The 18,143-nt window shown below is 29.6% G+C and overlaps 2 protein-coding genes across 3 annotated transcripts in view; both read left to right on the top strand.

Moving 5' to 3' along the window:
• The window catches only part of LOC135963165 (inositol polyphosphate-5-phosphatase A-like), a 47,096-nt gene extending 30,299 nt beyond the window's left edge, over positions 1–16,797 (top strand). Inside the window, exons 6-9 of one of the 2 annotated variants that reach the window (XM_065514937.1) lie at positions 3,242–3,397; positions 3,462–3,707; positions 3,835–3,871; positions 16,180–16,797. In XM_065514937.1, the coding sequence (XP_065371009.1) occupies positions 3,242–3,397; positions 3,462–3,707; positions 3,835–3,871; positions 16,180–16,520 (780 nt within the window). In that variant the 3' untranslated portion in view covers positions 16,521–16,797. The remainder of the gene's footprint in view (positions 1–3,241; positions 3,398–3,461; positions 3,708–3,834; positions 3,872–16,179) is intronic. The other variant, XM_065514938.1, reaches the window with a different exon arrangement.
• On the top strand, positions 3,880–5,018 carry LOC135948853 (uncharacterized; the record flags this gene model as incomplete). Its single annotated transcript, XM_065498307.1, has 1 exon — positions 3,880–5,018. A coding segment is annotated over one exon (1,074 nt), but the record flags the coding sequence as incomplete, so codon positions are not given.
• Positions 16,798–18,143: the final 1,346 nt, after the last annotated feature.

Below are 18,143 nucleotides of genomic sequence, written 5' to 3'. Positions count from 1 at the left end.
TACGAGGACAAAAACTCATATACAAGTAAATATGGATATATTTTAAGTAAAAATGAGCTTTTATTTTAATATTTCTCAAAATATGTTAATTTTGTTCATAAATTTCTTGTTCTAGTGGCCTGAGACACGTTAATGGCCTGGCGATTTTTTAATAACTTTAACATTTTTTCACAAATTTTTGTCTTTTATATCTTATTATAACGACAATTACGTACACATTTCGATTCTTTTAAATTAAATTGTAAAAGTCATTATTTAATGTAAAAATTTTTACAAAAACTGAAAAAATTGCATATTTTCCCCTTGTAAATGCACCTCAAAACTTCAGCGTCGTTGCGCCACCAGTTAACGTTATCATATCATCCTAATATTTTACACAATGTGTTTCTACAATATATAGAACAATTCTAGAGGGGGGGACGGTCAAAATTCGCAATTTTATTTTTTTGGAGCACTCTAATCTACACACTAAGCAAAATGCAATAAAAGTTAAACATTTTTCTTTGAAGATTTTACGATGTGAAGAGTAATGTTATCAGACATAAAAAGTTTCTTTGTAGATTGGCTTTACATTTTTTAAATAATCAGTCAAAAAATCATAAATCAACATGACTTTTTCCCCAAACTTTTATCATCTAGAAAAGAAAAATCTAATAATTTGGATACCCTAGTGTACACTTAAATTACTTTGTATCTAGTCCAAAGAAATTCAAGTAAACGTTAACCTATGATCTGAAATCCGAGAAGGAATTAAAGCCTGAGCAATTCGACCTACCTCGTGCTTCATGGATGAATTCACTGATGGTTGAAAAAAAAACTTTTCCTTGATCAGAATCACAACGTTATCCGCATAGGCAACTATCTTCCTACTCTTAGATTAGAATATAATTAACCGCTAGTAACCATGGCATGTGACTCTTCTCCTAATCTTATCCTCCCTTGGGGTTGAGTGGATAATCCTACTGCCCATCAATGAATATATCCTATTCGGATAAAATTTAATCATTTAACCTTTATGTCAAGAGCAGAACTGCTTTACGCGCGTCAACAGCAACATACCTGGGTATGTTCATACGTTTTGTATGGTGAATGGCTGCCGTTAGCATAAAAATACTAATATCTAACTCGGTTGCTGGAATTTCTGTATTATTTATTTTTTATTTTGTTAGAAATAGACAAAAGGTTCAAAAATTTTATGATAACCTGTTTTACCCTTACATTTAGTCATTGTTTTTTTGAAAACAAATGACAAAAAATGCATTTTATTGAGTTTTTGCAAAGATACAAATTTTTCAAATTAAAATAATTTTTTTATTTATTAATAGTTTTTAATGAAATTTTACAGTTATATAGACTTTTCTATAAGATATAGAAAAATAAAAACAATTTTTTAAATTTATAATCAGGAATTCCGTAATTCCCAAAAATGTAATTTTTTAATTTATTTTGATATCGACTATGCGATTTGAGAATTTTTGACCTAAATTTGAATTTTACATAAAAAATAGTTCATAAGATAGCTCAAAGCTCTACTTTAGCAAATGGCTGAACTTGTTCACTGCACTCTCTACGTCAAATTCTGTACATTGCTATAAAAGGTTCCCCAATTTGTCCGTCTAGGATCCCAAGCAGGCACCAATCAAAGCTCAATGATAGGGTGATCCGGTTGTGGTACGAGAAGGAACAGTCGGTAGCTACCCTCCAATCCCGTATGAAATCATCATTACAGTTGGTCAAACTGATATATATAACGGTTTCCCATATTTATTCCTGAACATGGGTGTACTTGCCTTGTTTGATATTATAATATTATTAGTAGTTAGAAAATTGAATACCAACTCAATACCTAGTGGATCTGTTGTAGTAAAGGACTATGAGTTTACTTAAAAACTGTTTTCAGAATAAATTGCACATAATGAAACTATTAAAAATTAAATTCCTCATAATTGCAGAAGTTAAGCTAAATCTTAATAATGATTCATTATAAACATAGTGATGATTTTACCAAACGTAAAATTGTTCTTTCAATAAATTTGACTTCATTAGGGTGTTTTGTTCTTAAAATTTTATTCATTATTTTGTTAGCTTAGTGTACAAAGTCCTTTTCAGAAATATTACAGGAGAGACAAAAAACGTTTTAAATTCCATTATTTGAAAAATTTTTTAAATCTGATAATGGAGTTTTATTAATTATTTGGTATGATTTATTATGAAAATAATCACAGCTAAGAAGAAGTGCGTTTGCAACTTATAGGTCCTTTTTTGGGACTTGTAACATTTTCTGGTTCATATGAGAAAGTCGAGGTGATAATAAATTTCAAATATTTAATTTAAAAATTTATTTAAATTGTTTGGTTGAAATTTAATGAATAATCTAAAATTAAAACAAGTATTAAAGAGTTAGTAACATATTTATACTAATTTCCATTTGACTGAGATAATAATTTTTAAAATTTTACAAAATAAAATGGACTTAGCCTTTTGTATATTTATAGTTATTTAATATTAACCATAGATGGGGGTAGTGCACTAATTTTGCAGTTTGCACTAATACTTAGTGATAGTGCAAAATTAGTGCAATCATTTTGTTCATATTTAGTGCTGAGTTGAAAATTAGCAGCCTCACTAAACATTAGTGATAGTGAGTTAAAAAATTTTGCACTCAAAATTAAATTAGTTGATTTAAAAAAATGCAATCATCAGTTTATTGCAACTTTTTTGTATAAACTAAATTTTTTGCAATTTTAGTGAGTGATAGTGCAATGCTGATTTCAATCAACATTTAGTGCACTACCCCCAACTATGATATTAACCATTCCTGACTACTAAAAACTACAAATTTTAAAGCTGTGTATACTTTATTGGTTAACCGGTTTTTTCGATATCGGTTAACCGAAAAACCGGTTTTTTAAAAGAGGCCAATTTTCGGTTAACCGACAAACCGTTTTTTATAAACACTCTAATACTACTACATAAATTTGCAATCGCTTAAAAATATTTGTGCATACAAATCGGCCAACCCTAATGGACCGGCTATCGAAATGCAATAAACAAATTACATTTATTTTATTTTAATTTAATTGTTGAAATTGTAAAACTTGTATTTGTATGATCGCTTACATCCGCATAATGGATTTGCAAATAAAAGAAGAAAACATTTTTTTATAGCATATATTTTTTTTGAGCATTAGAGCATTATAGTTTCCCTGGTTATAACCATTGAATATCTATCATATTTTAGGAATTAACTGAAAATCTTACTGCTCATCGTATACATAGCATGAAAAATGACTGTACAAAAGTTCATTATCGCAATTCAGGCGGTGATAATATTCTGACGGTTGGAAAGAAAGAGTTCAACCATGCAGATCACCAATTGAAATTTAAAGAATCCTGGGTAAATTTTTATAAATTTAAAATTAAAAATGATTAAATAATAATTTTCATTGGTTTCAATTTAGTTGCAAAAGTTTGATCGTGAGCTCGAACCTTTAAAAGAATTTTTAATTGAGTTTCCAATTGATTTTTCACCATCGTATCCTTACGAAGAAGATCCCGAAATGCCAACAGATTATATGTCTACTCGTTGTCCATCCTGGTGCGATCGTATCTTAATGAGCGTTCAAGCAAAGGAAATAGTCCATGAAACTGAATCTCCCAACATATACAGCATAATGGGTGAAGAGGTCTGCATGGGAGATCATAAGGTACTTGTATTTAATAAGATCATTGTATACAGTAACAAAAAAACATATATAAATTGAATTTTTTTATTTGTAATTTAAATATAAATTTCTTTTTCCCTTTTTTTTGTGTTTTTTGCGGCAATTTCAGCCTGTTTATTTAAATATTCGCTTAAAATCCAATCAAGGTACTTATAGATGTTGTAGTTGCTATTTATTGAATGCAAATAACAACATATCAACATCACATCAAATCCCAGCAGAAAATGTCACCCCATTATGTAGTCCCGTTGAACAACACAACACCATTACAGATAGTCTAACGTATTGTCCTCATGCTAGTAAAATATATAATCAAGTGCTGCTGGAATGTAAATATCTAAATAAAAACGTTAAATGTTTATCAAAAACGGATACGAATGATAAATGCAATGATAAAAACGTAAGAGCCTTAGGAGACGAAGTTGTAGGTAATTTGTCTCAAACACCAAGAACTGCTCAATCTAGTCAAAATGCTGAGGAAGCGATTACAACTAAATGGCCTCCTGTCATCATTAATATTATAGATTCGGACAATATTCATGTTTGCATGTGTTCACAAATTTCTAATGAAAATAATGTAGATAGTGTTGATTCTGTAGAGGGCACTATATGCCCAGAATGTCAAAACATTATAAAAAAACAGCCAGCCGAACCAAGATATCGACTTATTTCGAAACGCCTAATGCTCTCTAACAATATTATTGTAAATCGTATTGACACTCAACATCTGAGCACGTATTTCGATATTTCCCAGAAACGGCAAGACCCGTACACGCCTGAAAGTGCTGAGTCGCATTCTCCATGCCCAGAAATGAGTAGTTCCACTTCCACATCAAGTAACAGTAGAAGTCCAGCTGCGGATAGTCGACAATTGTTGGATGCAGATTCCAATAAAGTAGATTTACAACAGCATGCTTTGTCCGATCTGAATATTGAGGATGTCAAGTTGCACATAAAGAGTACAAAACACATGGAAGGAGTTGTCAATTGCGATGATGACGTTAAAAAACAACAGAGGGGAATTGTATCACCAGTTCAGCTAAAATCTCGGCTCGAAGACTTGCAGAAAAAATCTTCAATACAAAACTTGAAATTCAAAAGTAAGAGGGATGGTGACACTGCTGGGGATAGTGATGTTGAAGATGTTGATGATATTTGCCAGTCGACCAACGCAGCTGTACAGCAGTATCCAAATAGTTGCTTGCCCAAATGTTGTAATATTCACTAAATGTTGTGTTAATTATATGCATTAAGGTGGCAATAAAAAAATCAAATTTGCATTTCTGAACAACACCATGACGATTATTGAGCCAATGGTGAATATTTGAGCCAAATCTAGAAACTCTTAGCCGTTAAGAATATTAAGAAATCGCATTCTCAATCCCCGAAGTTACAAAAGCAAAACCAAAATTTTTCTAATTGGAACAAACGATTATTTTCACTTTCGTAAAATTTCTGTGACACACCTGATTATTTAATGTTTTTCACGCGTTTTACGTTTTTGCTTTAAATACCTATATAATGTCGAATTTTCGAAAATTGTAACTTTAACCGCAATGGTGCACGGCTTAGAGTTATGCGATTTGTCTTTAATTTTCTCCAAATGTTACACTAAATCTCATGCTGTAGTTGCATTAAAATTCTTAAAAAATATTCATTGCCACCCTAATTACATAAATACTTATATATAATTAGTAGTGTTCAGATCGTTTTCAACATTTTTTAAAATTCAATTAATATTGGCCTCATAAATATTAATTCGATAATCTCAAAAATATTCATTCAAACACAATGGGCACATTGGAAACGATCTGAAACAATTTAGTTTTGAACTATTATTTTAAATTTTATTTTATTTTGCATTTTTAATTTTAATTTTCTAATCATACTTATTACTTAATTTTATTGCTGGCCAATTTTTTTTTAAATTTAAGAAATGATTTATCTATTATTTAATTTATTTACCTCAACTTTTTAACGTGGCATTGCTGGTCAAAAGGGCTAGGAGTTTTTTAAATAAAAAAATACTTTTTAATGCGAAATATGTATATTAAGGTAGTCCCGAAAAAATTGTCCATGTTTACATCTAAAATTCTCAAAGTGTTTCCACTAGCGCTTGACGTGGGAGAGCTGTATTTTTATATTTATTTAAAAAAGAACGTTACATAAAGGGCATTAACAATTTTTTTTTTTAAATATTTTAACTTTTGTAATCTATTTTTATTTATAAGATCGTCAGATTTATACCTATACGATTCCGCTGAGACCTCTTTTTTAATTTTTAAATTTAATTTTAGTTAGTTTTGTTTCGAAATCGTAAAGATATTACTACTACTAAAGTTATATATCATTTGTTCCATAAAAAAATGCCTTATCAATGTACATAGGAAACATTTACGCATTTACATAACTCCCTTAATAATTTTCATACGCGTACAGTAGTTATTACAATATTTGAAAAGCATATCATTTCCTACATTAACATTAAGTTCAATTTTGGAAAACATTAAAAATGTTTTACATGCCTTCAGATAATATCGCATTTCAATCAATTTCACAGATACAAAACAAATGATAGTTTTCAAAATCGTGAACAAAAAGAATATACGTTTGTAAATATTAAATTATATTCCGTTCGTGAAAGAATTGAAAAGGAGCATCATTCGTTTCAATATTGTTTATGATTAACAATAATAAAATCAAGTAAAATTCGGAAATGTTAGGATCTGCTCAGAAATCTCTAACAAGCTTTCTGATGCCTTTCATGTGATACAAAAATTTAATTTTATCCTTTGAAACAAATTTGATACAAATCTAAAAAGCCAGCTCACCAACGCACAGTGGTTTAGAAACTTTTTTTTTGGAAATAATTCGGTATCTCGGGAACTATTGGAGATATTACAAAATTTCACATGGTTAGAGCTGAGGTGTTTTTGAGTTGAACTACATTTGTTCAGCTTCCTAGGGGTAATACGGGCCAGTTTGTGCCCCCTCAAAGTTGGACACCTCGGGTCTCAAAATTTTTAAAAAAATCCCCAAAAATTCATTTATGATCCGAATGAGCTGAAATTTAAAATATAAATAGTCCTTGAGAAGATCTACAAAAAATACGCTTACATGTGTAGGTTATCTCCTTCAGTTGAAGAGATATTTAGGTTTATTTTTTTTTTTTAATTTTGCTCGATTTTTTTTTGTTTTTTAGATATGGCGGCCCTACGGAGGGTCGAATTTTTTTTTTTAAATATCAGCTATATTGGCAATAAAATTCTAAATAAAATAAAAAAACTTGGTAACAGTTATCTCGTCCGTGTAAAAAGTTACACGCATCCAAAGTTGGAACATGTAAAATGGGCCTAATTTTTTACGATTTTTCCTAAAAAAGTCCCTATATTTTTTCTTTTGTAGAAACAAATTTTCTTTGGGACTATATACAATTTTTATATGTTCCGGAAAGAAAACTTAATGCAAAAGCATGTAAAGTAAAATTGGGCTCACTTAAGCGGACACAGTATCCCCCAGACCTATCCAAACTTGGACAATTTTAAAAAAAATATTTAGGTTTCAGTAAAAAATTCTAAAAAGGCAAAGCACCGATCCTCGAAAAAGTTCCGTATTTGTATAACCCTATATGTTGTTTAAATACTTAGAAAGTTGTTTTACTATCACACGGTAAATAGCGTCACAGTAGGCACTTTTCTAAAAAAACTCAGTTTTTGGAACACATTTTCTCCGTTTTAGGAATTTCGGTATTTGAAAATAAAAAATGTCAAAAATTATAATGTCATTAATTTAAGGACATTTGGATCTAAATTAGTTCCCAATTTTGTTATGATATCTTTAACCGTTAAAATTTTACATTAAATCAAATTTTATATTTTTATTCGTGGAAAATCATCATATGAAAGTTTTTTTAGTTTTTAAGGTAAATGAAGTCCCAAAATTTTATAAAATTATTTAATTTTACTAAAATATCAATCCTCAGGTCATAATGTTCAACAGTATCAAATACTTATATAAAAAGCCTTTATTTACTCCTTAGAAGTTCCACAAACCTTGCCCGCTTTGACAAATTTGTACGTTTTTTCATATAATGCGTGTTTTACTGAAACCTAAATATTTTTTTTAAAATTGTCCAAGTGTGGATAGGTCTGGGGGATACTGTGTCCGCTTAAGTGAGCCCAATTTTACTTTACATGCTTTTGCATTAAGTTTTCTTTCCGAAACATATAAAAATTGTATATAGTCCCAAAGAAAATTTGTTTCTACAAAAGAAAAAATATAGGGACTTTTTTAGGAAAAATCGTAAAAAATTAGGCCCATTTTACATGTTCCAACTTTGGATGCGTGTAACTTTTTACACGGACGAGATAACTGTTACCAAGTTGTTTTTATTTTATTTAGAATTTTATTGCCAATATAGCTGATATTTTGAAAAAAAAATTCGACCCTCCGTAGGGCCGCCATATCTAAAAAACAAAAAAAAATCGAGCAAAATTAAAAAAAAAAAATAATAAACCTAAATATCTCTTCAACTGAAGGAGATAACCTACACATGTAAGCGTATTTTTTGTAGATCTTCTCAAGGACTATTTATATTTTAAATTTCAGCTCATTCGGATCATAAATGAATTTTTGGGGATTTTTTTAAAAATTTTGAGACCCGAGGTGACCAACTTTGAGGGGGCACAAACTGGCCCGTATTACCCCTAGGAAGCTGAACAAATGTAATTCAACTCAGAAACACTTCAGCTCTAACCATGTGAAATTTTGTAATAATATCTCCAATAGTTCCCGAGATACCGAATTATTTCCAAAAAAAAAAGTTTTTAAACCACTGTGCAACGTCAAACCAAAAATATTATATAATTTTACACATGAGGTAAACTTTCATTATTGTTGGTAACATCGACTACTTTTTGGCTCCGTTTGACACCTTACGAACGTATATTTTGTATATTTATTAGGGTGATCGGCCCGGTTTTTAACAACCGGTTATAACCGGTTTTTTTGCTAAGGTCGGTTTCGGTTTTTTTGAAAAGCTCACATTTCGAATATCGAAGAAACCGGAGGTTTCTCCTCCACTAGCCGGTTTTTTTCTAAAAGTTTTTATGAGTTTTAGTGTATTAAACACTTTAAAAAATATTCAAAATCCAAAAAAAAAAAATTAAAAGAAATACTCCAACTATTTTAGAAGACTTTTTATATTTAGAAAATCTCACAAGTGATCTGGAAAGCCTGAAAACTTAGTCAATGCTTTGTTTTCTATATGTCCTACAAATTCACCAAGTAAAAGATAATTTTCAATGTCTAGTTTTATAAAAACAAAAAAAAAATCGAGATATTCCAAAGCATTTAAACTGTGTTTTACTTATTCCTAAGAGATTATTTTACCTTCATAAGGTCTTCAAATTTACTGACGCACAGTGGTATGAGAATAAAAAAGAGTGAAATAAATCTGTAACTTCTTAACCCTTACTCCGATTTTAAAAATTTAACATACCCGAGGTGTCCTACTTTGGGAACCCCTGGTCCCGCTCCTGGTGGGCTCATGAGGTCCAAATTCAAAACTTAAACTACACTTCCTCTTTGCGTATGTGAAATTTCATTCAAATCTGAGTAAGGGTTAAGAAGTTACAGATTTATTTCCCTCTTTTTTTATTCTCATAGCACTGTGTGACGTTAACGATCATAGGGTCAAATTTGACCCAAATAGAAAATAGATTTTTTTAAAAAACCTAACGTAGTTGCTGACAATTGAAATTAAATTAAAGTCATAAAATATCAAAAATATCAACCACTCATTTTTAGAAAAAATGCAATTTTAATTTCAAAATGGGTAACATTTTACCCGAAGACCTTATAAAGGATAAGAAAAACAGTAGTTCAGCAAGTATGATGAAAAGAGGCAGATATATATTAGAGTTACCAAAGATATATTGTAGTGCTACCAAAGCAGTGTAACAAAAGTCCAAACAAGTTTATAGATATTTTTTTGAAAATTTGTTTTTCTAAAAACCTAACATAGTTTTTGACATTTGAAATGAAATAAAATTCATAAAATATCAACCACTCACTTTTACAAAAAATTAAATATTAATTTCAAAAGGGGTCAAATTTGAATCGAAGACCTTGTGAAGGATAAATGAAATAATCAAAATGGTTTTAATCACTATTATTTTAATAAATAAAACTTTTTTCTTCTTATTTCTAGGCGTTTTAATATTGTTCCAAAAAACCGGTTAAGCGGTTATTATAAAAAAACCGAAACCGGTTTATATTAAATTGCAATTTTTCGAAGAAACCGAAAACCGGTTTCTAAAAAATGTCGAAGAATCGATCACCCTAATATTTATATAGTAGAGTAATTGTTTTTATTAACCCATGAGGCGTCAGCTCTGAAGTTTGAAAATGCAATTAGCGTTCAGTGTTAATAAATATTTCTTCCTTTGCCTCCTTTTCAAACTTCACCCGAATTCCTCGAAATTAAAAAAGAAATCGTACAAAGAAAGACTATTTGTAAATGTAATTGTATATGAACAAGTTCGAAACTGACATTAAATATAAAATATTTATAGAAGTCCTATATTTACACATATCTACTATATTTTATCAAAATCAAGTTGATTGTGATTTACTATATTATTAAGTTACTTAATCATAAGAATGTATAAATCTTATTAACTTTAATACAGCCCAGTCATATTTTGTTGAACACTATACACATATGTATATGTGCCTATTTATTTAATATACACATACATTTATATAGTATAATTTTTAGTTAATTGTATAGAAATGTATAAACAAATTAAATTTGATTTTAATGCAGCCCAGCTGTATTTCGTTGAATACACATTGGTGCGCAATATAATAGACTGTTTTTATTAAAAAAAAGTTGTACAAATTGTTGATTAATTAAATTATTTTGGAATGCATTTTTAATTTAAAATATAAAGTTATTTTATTTGTGAAAAATTGTTTTTAATTTTTATTTTTATTTAATAAGATGCTATCACGTTGACTCGATATAATTCCGTTTCGACCGAAGAAACTAAATCAATACATATGTACCTATTAGAATATTTTTATTTTGGTATATTTTTAAATTAAATATGAAAGCCTGTTAGTTTAAAGCGCATTAAACTGTATTTTGTAAATTTTCTTTTAAGCAAAAATAACTTTTTAATGAGGGAAAAAATGGAAAATTACACTCTGATTTTTTTACACTTTTACACAACAACACACAAAAAAAATCAAAAAAAATGTTTTTTTTTTGGGAAATTTTGTTCATGTTTTTGTTGTGTAAAAGTGTAAATTTATCAGAGTGTAATTTTCCATTTTTTTGAAATGAATAACCTTAATAAAAAAATGCATTTCAACTAGGCAAATGTGATTAATTGATTAATCAAAATTTTACTCATTAATCGACTGTTTAACCAGAACACTGATTAATTTTGATTATTCAAAATTGAATAATTTTATTAATTATAAATAAAATAAAAAAACACAATGAACTGGGATGTGAGAATTACTGATCAAGCATCTTGATAAAATCAATTGCATATTTAATAAATAAAAAAAATTATCATGTATAATTAAACGATTTTGTTTTTTATTGCTCAAAATTCTTGATAAATCAGATATTTAAATTTTGTGCAATTATTTTTTTTAATTTATGTGTTTTTTTTTTAATTTTATATATAAAATATTCAAATTTAAATAAACAAAATTCAAATTAATGAAATGTTGATTAATCGATGATCCCCAATTTATATTGTAGATTAAAGAAAATAAATTTTGTCGAGAAATTTATTTATTTTTAAAAAGTTTGAAACATTTTTTTATTTAAAAATTACAAACAGTCTACAGCGCCGTTTCATTTCACGTCAAGTGAACTTTTGAAATCGATGTCTTCCGATCGCGATGAAATTTGCACCAATGTTAGTTCTATTGGATAGTAATTCGGACACCATTTTTCAACAAGATCGGTCAAGAACTGTCTGAGTTATAGGAGGTCAAAATTTGACATTTTGGCCAAACAGGTGTTTTTTTTATCCATATAACTTATTACCTATTGTTCTTAGCAAAATGTGTCCCAAATAGTTTAGATAGCTATTTATGCAATCTTTCAAAAAAAAAAATAAAAAAAATTAATAAAATATTTTTGATTTTTTTTTTTTTAAATCAAAAATTTTTTATTTTTTTTAAGAAAGCTTAGGTCTTTTCCTAAGCGACCTATATGGTCGCTTAGTGGGATGCGAGTGGGATATCTATCAAAAAAAATATTTTGTAACTCAAGATTTAAAATTTTTTAATTTTTTTGCAAAATCAAAAACTTTGTTGACTTTTTTTAAAAAAAGGACCCATTTTTTAATTTTTTTTTTTGCTCAGAAGAAAGCTTATGTGTTTTCCTTTAGCACCCTTTTTGTCGCTTAGTGGGATGCGAGTGGGATATCTATAAAAAAAATTTTTGTAACTCAAGACATACAATTTTTTACTTTTTTTTAAAAAATCAAAAACCTTTTTGACTTTTTTTTTCCAAAATGGACTTTTTTTTTATTAATTTTTTTTGTCAAAAGAAAGCTTGGGTCTTTTCCTTTAAAACCTTTTTGGTCGCTTAGTGGGATGCGAGTGGGATATCTATCAAAATAAATGTTTTGTAACTCAAGACAAATGTTTTTAAATTGATTTTTTTCATATTTGTGTGTAAGTGTTTCTAAAACCTTAAAAATAAAAACCACAACAACTGACCGATAATAGCCACTGGAGGGGTGCAATATGAGGCCGACCGCTATTAATTTTCCACCCCCAAAATTTGTCTGAGTTTTGTATCTTGCGGCTTTTTTAGTCAATCCTAGAGGTAGTTTTCAGCGCACGTGATTTTCATTGTTAAAATATCAGGTGCCCCAGAAACAAATTTTTGGTATCAAGTGGAAATATTTTATGGCCCTCTCCGAAGTACCAGTTTATTTATTATTTTATGACATTTGACTTTAAGAAGTGGGTGGAGAGGTAGAAGTTGACAGGTAGGTTATTTATATGGTGGTTTATTTTTATTATTATTTGTAACATTTGGTTAAACTAGGTACTTTAGTATGTAAGCCCTTCTTGACCCTAATAAAAGATTTTAGACTCATTCATTAAAACGTACTACCTATATGATCTTAAAAAACTATTTATTGTCATTCTGAAGACATACGGAAATCAGTTTTTTAGAAACAGCGTTAATGTTAAGACGTGTGTTATTTACATAAATACTTACAAAATTCAAAGTGTCTACAACTTCTAAAAAGGCTAAGGTTGAAAATGAAATTTATTCGTCTTTTTGTTTTAATCCCTTTAACAAAATGAAGCACAGATCATCAGATATGCGAAATATTTCCGACGGCTTATTAAAAAAATTCCCTACGCTGTCAAAACGATTGAAAATTTGTGGATCATGCAGGAAAGAGCTCGGAAAGTTGAACGAATTACCGAATTTGAATAGTAATGAGCCTTGCGTTGAAGTTATTCCAGATGAAGACAAAAGTAATTCCGAGAATGAAGACAGAACTGTTGATGATGATGGTTATTCTAACTTTTCAAATTCAACGAATGAGTGTCGAAACCAATACCACAAGGATGCAGTAGAAGTTCTTGAACAAATATAAGAGAAATACAAAACGTCACAGAGTGAAGCTGAAAGAATTCAACTTCTCACGCTTGCTCCAAGAACATGGAGTTCTGCAAAAACAATGACTGAGTTTGGAACGTCTCAACGAAAAGCAAGAATTGCTAAACAATTGGTTGCTGAGCATGGGATTCTCATACTCCCAAACAAAAAGAAGGGAAAAACTTTGGAGTGCGATACTAAATCTCTAATAACTCAGTTTTATCAGCGAGATGATATGAGTCGCCTGATGCCAGGGATGAAAGACTGGATGTCTGTACGAATCGATGGCAAGAAAGTTCAAATGCAGAAGAGTCCTCTGTAACCTGAATGAATTATTCGCAACATTTCAATCTGAATACGAGGATGTCAAAATTGGATTCACAAAATTTACACAACTGAGGCCAAAACATTGCGTTTTGGCAGGAAGCAGCGGAACTCACACAGTATGTGTTTGTATTTACCATGAAAATGTTAAATTGATGTTGAAGGAAATCAACTTAAATTACTTAAAAGATGATTCATCAGAAGATTTACACCATTACCGCGATTGCCTTAAATTGACTATGTGCCTATTTCCGTATGTCTTCAGAATGACAATAAATAGTTTTTTAAGATCATATAGGTAGTACGTTTTAATGAATGAGTCTAAAATCTTTTATTAGGGTCAAGAAGGGCTTACATACTAAAGTACCTAGTTTAACCAAATGTTACAAATAATAATAAAAATAAACCACCATATAAATAACCTACCTGTCAACTTCTACCTCTCCACCCACTTCTTAAAGTCAAATGTCATAAAATAATAAATAAACTGGTACTTCGGAGAAGGGCCATAAAATATTTCCACTTGATTCCAAAAATTTGTTTCTGGGGCACCTGATATTTTAACAATGAAAATCACGTGCGCTGAAAACTACCTCTAGGATTGACTAAAAAAGCCGCAAGATACAAAACTCAGACAAATTTTGGGGGTGGAAAATTAATAGCGGTCGGCCTCATATTGCACCCCTCCAGTGGAAAAAAAAGTCAAAAAGGTTTTTGATTTTTAAAAAAAAAGTAAAAAATTGTATGTCTTGAGTTACAAAATTTTTTTTTTTATAGATATCCCACTCGCATCCCACTAAGCGACAAAAAGGGTGTTAAAGGAAAACACATAAGCTTTCTTCTGAGCAAAAAAAAAAAAATAAAAAATGGGTCCATTTTTTTAAAAAAAGTCAACAAAGTTTTTGATTTTGCAAAAAAATTCAAAAATTTTAAATCTTGAGTTACAAAATATTTTTTTTGATAGATATCCCACTCGCATCCCACTAAGCGACCATATAAGTTGCTTAGGAAAAGACCTAAGCTTTCTTAAAAAAAATAAAAAGGGCCCATTTTGAAAAAAAAAGTCAAAAATATTTTTGATTTAAAAAAAAAATCAAAAATATTTTATTAAATTTTTTTAATTTTTTTTTTCGAAAGATTGCATAAATAGCTATCTAAACTATTTGGGACACATTTTGCTAAGAACAATAGGTAATAAGTTATATGGATAAAAAAAACACCTGTTTGGACAAAATGTCAAATTTTGACCTCCTATAACTCAGAGAGTTCTTGACCGATCTTGTTGAAAAATGGTGTCCGAATTACTATCCAATAGAACTAACATTGGTGCAAATTTCATCGCGATCGGAAGACATCGATTTCAAATGTTGGTTCACTTGACGTGAAATGCCCCATATATATATATATACTATACTACATTTATAATAATTAATTTTTTGTAGTTTATTTTATAGGAATCTCCAATATTACCTCCTTTTATTATTGTTTACATTTGAAATAATTATTTTATTATACATATGTATATCTTTCTTTAATAAAGGAATATATTTTTCAGTTCTGAAAAAAATTGTAAGAGACAGCAAATTAGATAAATATTTTTTTACCTTATATAGGAAAACGGTAAAGTTTTTTTCTATGAATAATTGTATGCGCAAATTTAGTAATAATATTTGTGACGATTGGTCAATAATTGGCCCAGACTTCCTTATTTTGTTATATTGCTTAATCTGGATCCAAGTATATAAAGTATTTCAAATACCTTTACATATTGTTCTCCATCCTCTAAAAATGGTATGCTGAAAATTTTACTAAATCGGATAACGTTTAGAGGTTACGCATTTTAGTTGAAGCTTCGTGTGTTGGATTAAAATAGTAAACTTTGTGATTTGAGTTATGCATCCAAAACTCGAAACTTTAATCCAAAACTCGAAAAAGTGCAACCTCTAAACAATTCAGAGTCGAACTTGGCACCAGGGCCCGAAGGTTAATCGGCTATTACACAACACGATGTTTTAAAATGAAATTTTGATCTTGGCATTGAAAATCGCAAAAATGCAAAATAAAGACCATCCTAATGTACATACATTTTGCTATTCTAGAGCAGATAATGTCTAATTTAAAAAATGTATAACTATATATTAGGTTACATTTAACTACATCCTAAATACTAACTCTTAATGATGTTTTAATTTTAAGGTAACAAAACAAAAACTTGACCTGAAAATTTAAATAAGTAAAAAAAATATTTATCTATTTTGTTAACGAATTTATTTGTGTTGCTTTTTATTTTTGCAATTTTTATCTTTTGTATGTGTGATGTTTGTATTATGTAGTAGTGTGTAAAAAGTTTGTAGTTTATTTATCCAGTTTAAAAATGTTGTTTGTTTTGTTTTAGATACTTATATAAATAATGTTGTGCCTTCTATGTATTTCGATTTATGTATATCTTATCAGCATATGTGTGTATGTATATTTCAGGAATGGATAAATATTTAGCTTATATTCCAAATAAACTACAAGTGATTATAAACGAAACATTGGGAGATGAAGTAGTGTGGAAAGAACAATGTCAATTGGATGTTTCTGCTCAATCTGATAAGTTATCTTGTATTAATGCTAAAACTCGTTATATTCAAATACATTCGTTAAACACAGATGACGACAGTATTATTTGCAGTAATTCGTCCAGTACTAACTACGAAAAACTTAATCGAGGTGTCGTGGCGGAGACTGGGCAGTGTGATGTTAGTCAAATGACGTTAAATAATATTGAAAATAATCAACCGTTATCTTCCATTCTAAAGGAAACAACTGTTTAAATAGTATAATAAACCACACCAAATTAATGAATAGTACGTTTTACTATGAGTATAACATCGTTTATATTAATAGATATACAACGTATAGACGACCTACATACATATATTTAATCAATAGTACCTTTTTCTTGTCTGGCCCTCTGTTTACCTATTGCTGTTAAAATAAAAAATATTAATGTTGTTAAACCTGGCCAATTCGTACAGATTATATACATACGTAAGAAAACAAAATGTGTTTTAAATAAACCGACATATTCAATATTACAGAACAATTAAACTTGTGTTTTTATTTTTATAAAACAAACCATTAGATTTGATACGTTGCATTTTGCATTTTTTGTGACGATATGTATGTAAGTAACAAATAATTTTAATAAATCCATTAAAGTTAATAGAAGTGTAGCCACTTCATATGTATCATTTAGCATACATAAATCAAACCTTTTTTAAATAAAAAAAAAAATACTGGAATAAATTAATTTTCAAGTTAAAATTTTTTTTTTAAACTTTTTATTTATTTATTGAATCTGCCTATATCATTAGGCCTAACAATAAGTGTTAAAATCTTATAACTAAAATTAAAACTAATTGCTCTCTAAAGAGAGCATTGCTTGATGCATGGACCTCATCTTAGCGGGGTGGTAGATCTCCTCTACAAATCCTTGATCTGGTTTGGCTCTGTGCGAGAAGCCGAGCAAGCGGAATTGGGGTGGAATTGCAGTTTCAGTATTCTCATCCTTCACTAGTGGCACTTCCAAGTCCATGTGTATGTTTTCATTTCTTATGTACCATGCTGTACCCGTCATGGTCCTAAGAATTTTCGACTGGGCCCTCTGTATAAGCTCAATACTGGAATTACTGGTCCACAATTGGATTCCATATGTCCAAATTGGTTTTAAAATGATTTTATACAGGGTGACTTTATAGTCCAGGCTTAACTTTGATTGGTCACATATTAACCAGTGAAGGCTAGATGCTTTTAACTTCATGTGAAGTCTCTTGGTTTCTATGTATATGACGGCGCCAAGTAAGTCTTATATCTAAGTGAATACCAAGGTATGTAACATAATCGGACTGAGGTATATTAACATTGTTAAGTGTGACAGGTGGACAGCATCCCCTCCTCAGTGTGAACGTAACATTTTTGCTTTTTAACTCATTTACACGTATTCTCCATTTGTTTTACCATGTTTCCACACATCTTAAGTAGCCATCTAGTATACTAGATGCTATATATGGGTTTTCATGCGAGCTAATAATTGCGGTGTCATCAACAAATGTAGAAATAGTCAATTCATCGCTCGTAGGCAAATCAGAGGTGTAAATCAAATAGAGGGTAGGTCCAAGAACACTTCCTTGTGGTACTCCCGCTCCAATCCTATATTCTCTTGTCACATAATCGTTGTACTTAACTGTAAATATACGGTCCGGTGGCAGCAAACATTTTATTTTATATACCAGGCCTTTGTGCCATACTTTGTCGAAGGCTTGAGCGACATCCAAAAATATAGCTGAACAATATTTCTTTAATGCCCGTAATTTCAACAAATAGATATCTATTAGTGCTTAGTTACTTATGGAATAAAAATATTTGGTAATTTTAACCCGTAGATATCCCAGTAT

The sequence above is a fragment of the Calliphora vicina genome, chromosome 1, assembly GCF_958450345.1.
Source record: "Calliphora vicina chromosome 1, idCalVici1.1, whole genome shotgun sequence".
Classification (NCBI taxonomy): domain Eukaryota; kingdom Metazoa; phylum Arthropoda; class Insecta; order Diptera; family Calliphoridae; genus Calliphora; species Calliphora vicina.
Note: the sequence above shows the minus strand (reverse complement) of the source record. Positions and strands in the feature narration are given on the sequence as shown.